General features: G+C 47.9%; 1 protein-coding gene across 2 annotated transcripts; it reads left to right on the top strand.

The window, feature by feature from the left end:
- Positions 1–3,568: 3,568 nt before the first annotated feature.
- LOC125552267 (nuclear transcription factor Y subunit C-2-like) lies at positions 3,569–5,639 on the top strand. 2 transcript variants are annotated; one of them, XM_087518663.1, is made up of 2 exons: positions 3,569–3,877; positions 4,658–5,639. In XM_087518663.1, the coding sequence occupies exon 2, from the start codon at positions 4,703–4,705 to the stop codon at positions 5,426–5,428; it is 726 nt and encodes a 241-aa protein (XP_087374789.1). In that variant the 5' UTR covers positions 3,569–3,877; positions 4,658–4,702; the 3' UTR covers positions 5,429–5,639. The 2 variants fall into 2 exon arrangements, with proteins under 2 accessions (XP_087374789.1, XP_087374790.1); XM_087518664.1 differs by lacking the exon at positions 3,569–3,877 and adding an exon at positions 3,891–4,564.
- Positions 5,640–7,573: the final 1,934 nt, after the last annotated feature.

Here is a 7,573-nt window from a genome sequence, read left to right on the forward strand (position 1 = left end):
ATATTTTGAGCACATAGCATGCTATGGGAGTTAATACCATCTAACTTATTATGCGAATGCAACTTCAAGTTGTGTTCTGCCCATGTGATTTTCTCTATATAGCAATGTCAAATGTGTAGTGGAGGTAACAAAAAGAAGAAAATAACCATTTTTAAAAGCAAAACCGACACTTCTATTTGTTATAATCTGCTTTTACATCTTTGTCATGATTATCGTTGCTAAGGAAACTTGCCCTAAGACTAGAAAGATGCAAGCTCTTTTGTTGTCCTACTTTTTCATAGGCCAAGACACATTAATAGGGCTGCAAAGTTTTTTTATACAAAAAGGACACAGAAAAGGCTTCTCATATCTGATATTTACTAAGGAAAACAATAGCTAGTAAAAACAAAGGGCAACGAGACACAAAATTACCTAAAACTTTTACATTGAAACCATACATGTCGCCTCCTTCCTTTAAGAGGTCGGCCCCATCGGAGCTTAAAAATTACAATGAACATGTAGTAAGGCTGGTTGTAGTGGTGAGTATCATATGCATGATACTACATCCGTAGTGCATAGTATTATAGACTGATATCTTAAGTGGTCTTATTTGTTGCCATGCATGACACATAGTAACATAGAATTTATTATGATAATGTATCATAATATGATACTCAACCCTCTCTTTCTTTGTTTAATTCTGCGCCATCTCATCAAGGTTGCCTAGTTGGCATGCATGATACTAGGCATGATACTTCCATTACGGGCAACCTAAGGGAAACAAGACACCTGCAAGAGCCATTGACACACTAGACAATGAAGACCACAATAGTCACTCACCACTAGCAACGAGATATAGTAGTCATTGAAGGAACATTGATTGGGGCTTCACCCCATGTAGTGTAGGGCTTGTAATCTTTTGATGTTGTTCCAGAGAGTTGGGAAAACCAAGAGCCGATCAAAATGCTAGATAGACACATCAACTGCCAAGATCCGGAAAGACCAACAAATCCGGCAAGACCTAGCCCTAACAAGAATGGGGCATCAAAGTTAAGAGACAAATATTGTGATTGCCACGTCAACTAATTAGTTTAAACACATAAATTTTGATAGTCATAGTAACTATTATTGTTCTAACTTGAAAAGACGCTTTGAGCTAGGAAGAAGCACTATTTCTGCCTAAAATGACACAAAAGTCCACTCGAACCATTTGCTCCAAAATCGTTTGAGTCGCAATCTAAATTATCAATTCTTTCACTACCGTGTCACGGTCGCATTGATGTCGTCTCAACAATTTTGTTTATTTACTTATTACGATTTAGTTCTACTCACTTTGCTTTGTAAAACCTATTGACTAGCATTTTTTTTAAAAAAATGGAGTTTATTATGGGAATATTTTCTTTGTAATGTATACTTTTATCATGGCAATAACACATCAGGAACAAATAGCATCCAGTTATGACAAAATCATGCATGAACCATTGAAGGACAAAAAATGGGTCTTTTTCAATAGCATGAGATTGCAATTCAAACTTTTGTATGCTTCTAATTACTAACTATCATACTGATCAAAAGGTAAAAATGTGTCACTACTTTACTTAAAAGACTGCAAAATGACTTAAAAATGTGATGTGGAGCATAAGACTTCCATTGTGCTAAACATACAAAAGGCTTGTGAGAGATAATCTCACCATTCCTTTACAAGAGGTGGAAAAAAAATTCATCAATTTCATCTCTACAAGATTTAACAATTAGATATATGATTGAAATCATCCCATTCAAAGGGAATGGAATCATCACACTACATTCGCCCCGTTCTGCAAGCAAACACACCCTAAAGAAAACTAGAATTATGGAGGAAAATACCCCCCTTCTGACAAAATAAGAAATCAGAAATTATACAAAATGGAAGAGTAGAGTCCACCGTTGGATTCTCAGTTTTCTCATCAAAGTAGTTTTCCTCGTGACATCACACTAGCTCTTCTTTTTCGAAAAGTCCTCCGGTCTATTAATAATTTGCAATAGCAGTACAAAGATCCCCAAAAGTAACAAAAATCATAACTAGATCCTTGGACCATCTAGAGACAAATACAAGCACTGGAGCGAGCCAAAGGTAAACCGTCGCCATCGCTTTCCCTCACCAGAGCCAGGAAAATCTTGTTGTAGTAGACAATCAGGAAATCACCGTGTCTCCAAAGGACCAGCGCACTAGAAAAACAACCACCATTGAGGATGAGAAGTGTAGATCGAAAGGCCATCCATGCAAACAAATCAACGAAAACATGGGCTAGCTGAATCCAAAGTAGATTCACCAAAGTCCATCGCCGACTAGGTCAAAGAAGATTTGACATAGACACACCTCCACTGCGCCGTCCCCCGACACTAGACGCATTGAACAAGACACTAAACCTACCTAATGCAAGGACATGATCCCTCCTACCAAACCCGGGGGGGGGGGGGGGGGGGTGCTCATAGGGCCACCGGAGGTGGCGTTGGCGAGGAAGACGGAAACCCTAATCTTTTCCTGAGTCACATGTGAAGTGAGAGGGGAACAATTGCCAACAAATCGTATTTGCCAAAACTGAATTTAGCGTGGCTAGATCTCAGTCAAATGACACAAAAAGGGAAATTTTTGCACAGACCTCAATGCAATATCTTACGAATATAGCATTGACTGAGACATAATCAAGTCTCTATCGACTGAGATTTAGCAAGATCGATCTTCTTTTCCCCAACCGAGAGGCAAGAATAAGAAGCAGCGAAACTGCCTTGTTCTATTAAATAAACCAGAGATAGTTCTCCAATTATTCAGAGGAAATGCATGTACGACCTGGCTGCCAACACAGGCTGAGAACCAGCGAGAGCCTGAGAAGATCCATTTGTTTTTTTTTTAGAATAGAAGATCCATTTGTTGAGACCACCCATGGCGTCGCCATCACTATTGAGATATTTCTGACGCCACTCATGGTTACGTTAACTGAAGATCCCCGAAATGCACATGCGCGTGCCTGGAGACTGCAGCTCGTGCCAATTTGAGCAGATGGGATCGGCGACCCAGCCGATCTGCCCCCAATCCGAGCGAACAGTTTTGAGAGGCTACCAAACTTCCAGAATGGATAATGCCGAAATCCGAAAAGACCAAGCCTGGCCACGAATGCCCGCACTCCCGGATATCCTCTCCATCTTTTCTTATCCTCACGTAACACGCCGAAAACAAATCACAACAAGATATACGTACCTTCTAAGTCTTCACTGGAGAGTGCATGTGAAAAATATTGTCAGGAAAATCCCTTTGACCAGCTATGATCAGGAACGTACACAACTCAAAGAAAATTCACAGGACACGAATCCTATTTTTTGCCATCATTCCGTGAACACCATATCTAGGTGCTGTAATTTAGCTATACCATAGTACTAGCTTCTATTTTTGCACCCCGCAAAAAAAGAGCTTCTATTTTTGCAGCATAATATTCAGAATACAGACTGACATTCAGTAACAGAAAGAAGAATTCAGACTGATATACTGACTTCACAGGGCGGTGTTTCACCGTAAACTGCATAAGAGCACCGGATAATTCCTTTCAGCTAGCTAGTTTCCAAGCAGCTGAAAATGACGCGCGAGCTTCAGATATCCCGGATCCCAGGGTCTTCTCCGTCTACTGCGTGATCTTTTTCAGCTTCGTTGGACCGAGAGCTGGCCATTTTCATCCAGCCCTCTCTCTAGCTTGGCAATGGCCGCGAGGGCGTGTCCTGCTGCTTCAGATTACCGTGTGTGCTGAAGCATCTGACCCGCTTGCGCCGGGCAGCAGGAGCCTTGACCGCCTTCCCTCCCCTTGAAATCTGAACCAGAAAGAACTCAAGCTCACTCAGGGGGGGTCGTCTGATCTGCAAAGCCCAGGTCTGGTGTTTTATGATGGTTCGCTTTGTGCCAGCTTAAGTTTCAAGTCGTTCTCCATCTTTGCCGTCCTATGCATGCAGACATGCAGAGCTTAGTGTCGCCTGCGACTGTAATTAGTACTGCTTCTTTCTCTTCTGCCCTGGATGAAACCGAAGCAGACTCTCTTCTCGTTATCGTTTTGGCTTTTGGCTAGTAGACCATCGATGATCGATGATCGATCGTTGTAGTTCTGCTCTTTGTTTTGATCCATCACTTCTCCAGCCTTCATGTTTTACCTGCATGCAGGTTTATTACTCTGATAGTAAGATCCTAACGCCGCCGATCATGCTGAACACACCACCTGTGATGAGTGTGTGACCTATTTTATTTTGAACTAGTCCATTTTGTGAGAGATTGTTCACATGCAGAAATATGCATGTGCACGACAAGCAAGAGATAAGTAGGCCCCCTTGTTTGCACTTCGCCGCCTATATATGGCTAGTCTCGATTCCTCATCTCTCTTGATCCGCCACATCCTAGATAGTACCAAACTTTATAATGAAGATTATCCACCTGATCACCTCATCCTCCTCCGAATGGCTAACATCTTGTTTCTCTACTGTATATACCCTCGATCTGATGGTTCTCGCCATTCTTTGACATCTTGATCGATCTCTTTGCAAGCGTCGCATCATCTACGCTTTGCAAGTATATATTTTGAACTACGTAGCCATTGTTACTTACGGGATGGTGCACAGATCATTCATTGTTACTTATGCGATCTTGATTTTCTCCATGCAGCTATACATCGCCCTAGCTAGCTTGCAGATCGCAAGCTAGATAGCAATGGAGAACCACCAGCTGCCCTACACCACCCAGCCCCCGGCAACCGGTGCGTCCGGAGCCCCGGTGCCGGGCGTGCCTGGGCCGCCGCCGGTGCCACACCACCACCTGCTCCAGCAGCAGCAGGCCCAGCTGCAGGCGTTCTGGGCGTACCAGCGGCAGGAGGCGGAGCGCGCATCGGCGTCCGACTTCAAGAACCACCAGCTGCCGCTGGCGCGTATCAAGAAGATCATGAAGGCCGACGAGGACGTGCGCATGATCTCCGCGGAGGCGCCCGTGCTCTTCGCCAAGGCCTGCGAGCTCTTCATCCTCGAGCTCACCATCCGCTCCTGGCTGCACGCCGAGGAGAACAAGCGCCGCACACTGCAGCGCAACGACGTCGCCGCTGCCATCGCGCGCACCGACGTCTTCGACTTCCTCGTCGACATTGTGCCGCGCGAGGAGGCCAAGGAGGAGCCCGGCAGCGCAGCCCTCGGGTTTGCCGCCGGAGGGGTTGGTGCGGCCGGTGGGGGCCCCGCCGCTGGGCTGCCGTACTACTATCCGCCGATGGGGCAGCCGGCGGCACCGATGATGCCGGCCTGGCATGTTCCGGCGTGGGAACCGGCGTGGCAGCAAGGCGGGGCGGACGTGGACCAGGGTGCCGGGAGCTTCGGCGAGGAAGGGCAAGGGTTCACGGGGGGGCATGGTGGCTCAGCTGGCTTCCCTCCTGGGCCTCCAAGCTCCGAGTGATCGATGCCAGAGCTGCATGCGCGCATTGGATACTCCTTGCTAGTATTTACGGATTCCAGTATTTACCATGGCGCGCAGTGTAATTGTAATTGCCTCTTGTAATTGTGTAAGTATGGCATGTCTTGCGTTAATTAAGGACTAACAACAAGCAGTTATTTATCCCTTTGGAAAAAAAAACAAGCAGATAACTACCATGAGTTTGAAATTTGAATCCAGGCATGCAGGATATGCATCATCCGTGCATTACCTTATATATGGTTTGGCCTGCAGGAAACTATTAAGGCCGATTTCAATTATCGGGACCTGCTAGCTGTTGATCCGCTGGAGCGCTTTGTTTGGCATTGGATGCCGGCGGTCGGGCACTCGGGAGGCATGCTGCTAGGCATCAACCTAGTTTGCTTCAAGGTGGTGGCGTGGGATGCCGGTCGTTTCTTCCTGTCGGCTCACGTGCGCCACCGCGCAACTCTCCAAGAGTGGAAGGTGATTGTGATTTACGGCCCGGCCGACCACTCGCTCTCGCTGGAGTTCTTGGGAGAACTCCACGCGAAGGTTGCGTCTGTGGGCACGCGAAATTTGCCTCTGCTAGTGGGAGGGGATTTCAACTTAATTCGCTCGGGAGCGGATAAAAACAACGGTATTATTAATTGGACAAGGGCGTCCATGTTTAATAATGCAATCGCAGCCATGGCCCTTAGGGAAGTGGCTCGCATGGGGGCACGCTACACCTGGACCAACAAACAACTAACGTCGGTGCGGTCGGTCTTGGACAGGGTTTTCATGTCCTCGGAGTGGGAGGTGCTGTTTCCCTTGTGCTCTTTGCATGCCGAAACGAGGATAGGGTCGGACCACGTCCCCCTCATCCTCTCCTCGGGGGAGGAAAGGTTAAAACGCAACCCTCGTTTTTTCTTCGAAACCGCGTGGTTAGAGTCTCCGGACTTTGAGCAAATCTTCCTTTCGAAATGGGAGAATTGCGTCGCCCGGGTCGGGCGCGCGCGCGGGCCGATGGAGTTCTGGATTGCTGCAGGAGCGGGCTTGCGTGCGGCCCTCAAAGGGTGGGGGGCTAACCAGGGGCGCGAAGATAAGCTGCTTCGATCGCGTTTGACCGCGGAGCTCGCTCAGATGGATGCTGTGACGGATGTGCAAACCTTCTCGGAGCAGGACTGGGCTCAGCGCTACGCGCTTGAGGCCCAGGTCGAGTCCCTCCTTAGAGCTGAGGAGGAGTACTGGCGTAGACGCGATGGTATCAAGTGGACGCTCAAGGGTGACGCGAACACTCAATATTTTCATGCCTATGCTAATGGCCGTCGCCGCAAATGCGCCATTTTGCGCTTGCAATCTGAGCAGGGGCTCCTTTTGCGGCAACATGACATCGTCCGTCATATTTACGAGTTCTACATCCAACTCATGGGTTCCAGGGAGGAATCCCGCGCCCGGCTTAGGGCGGATGTGTGGGACCCTGCGTTGCGGGTCACGGACAATGAAAACGAGGGCCTGGGATTGGCCTTCACCCCGGAGGAGATTGACAAGGCGACCCTTGGCATGAAATCCGACACCGCACCCGGGCCGGATGGGTGGCCGGTGGCGATGTTCAAAAGATTTTGGCAAGTGCTCAGAGGGCCCATTTTTGACGTTTGCAATGGTTTTATGCGGGGTACGGTAGATATCTCTCGCCTAAACTTTGGGGTTCTCTCTCTGATCCCCAAAGTTCCGGGCGCGGATCATATTAGGCTCTTTCGTCCCATAGCGTTGATAAATGTTCCGTTTAAAATTTGTGCTAAGGCTTGTTCGACTCGCTTGTCTCCGATAGCTCACCGTATTATTAGTAGGAACCAATCGGCTTTTATTCGGGGGCGCAACATCTTAGAGGGGCCATTGGCCCTCCAGGAGATTGTGCACTCCCTAAAACGCGCTCGCCAGCCCGCGATTCTCCTGAAGCTAGACTTTGAGAAGGCGTACGATCGCGTGAAGTGGGAGTTTCTCCGTCAGGTCCTCCTGGACCGGGGATTCTCGTCGGTTTGGGTTCATCGCATGATGCAGTTGGTCTCGGGGGGCCAAACGGCGATTGCGGTGAACGGAGAAGTAGGGAACTTCTTCCGCAACAAGCGTGGGCTACGTCAGGGGGACCCAGCCTCGCCGTTGCTGTTT

This window comes from Triticum urartu, chromosome 4A (assembly GCF_056163025.1).
Source record: "Triticum urartu cultivar PI428250 chromosome 4A, HENAU_Tu73, whole genome shotgun sequence".
NCBI lineage: Eukaryota > Viridiplantae > Streptophyta > Magnoliopsida > Poales > Poaceae > Triticum > Triticum urartu.

Bases quoted from the DNA above. Each gene is read 5' to 3' on its own strand.
- LOC125552267 (XM_087518663.1), top strand. From the start codon at position 4,703: ATGGAGAACCACCAGCTGCCCTACACCACCCAGCCCCCGGCAACCGGT.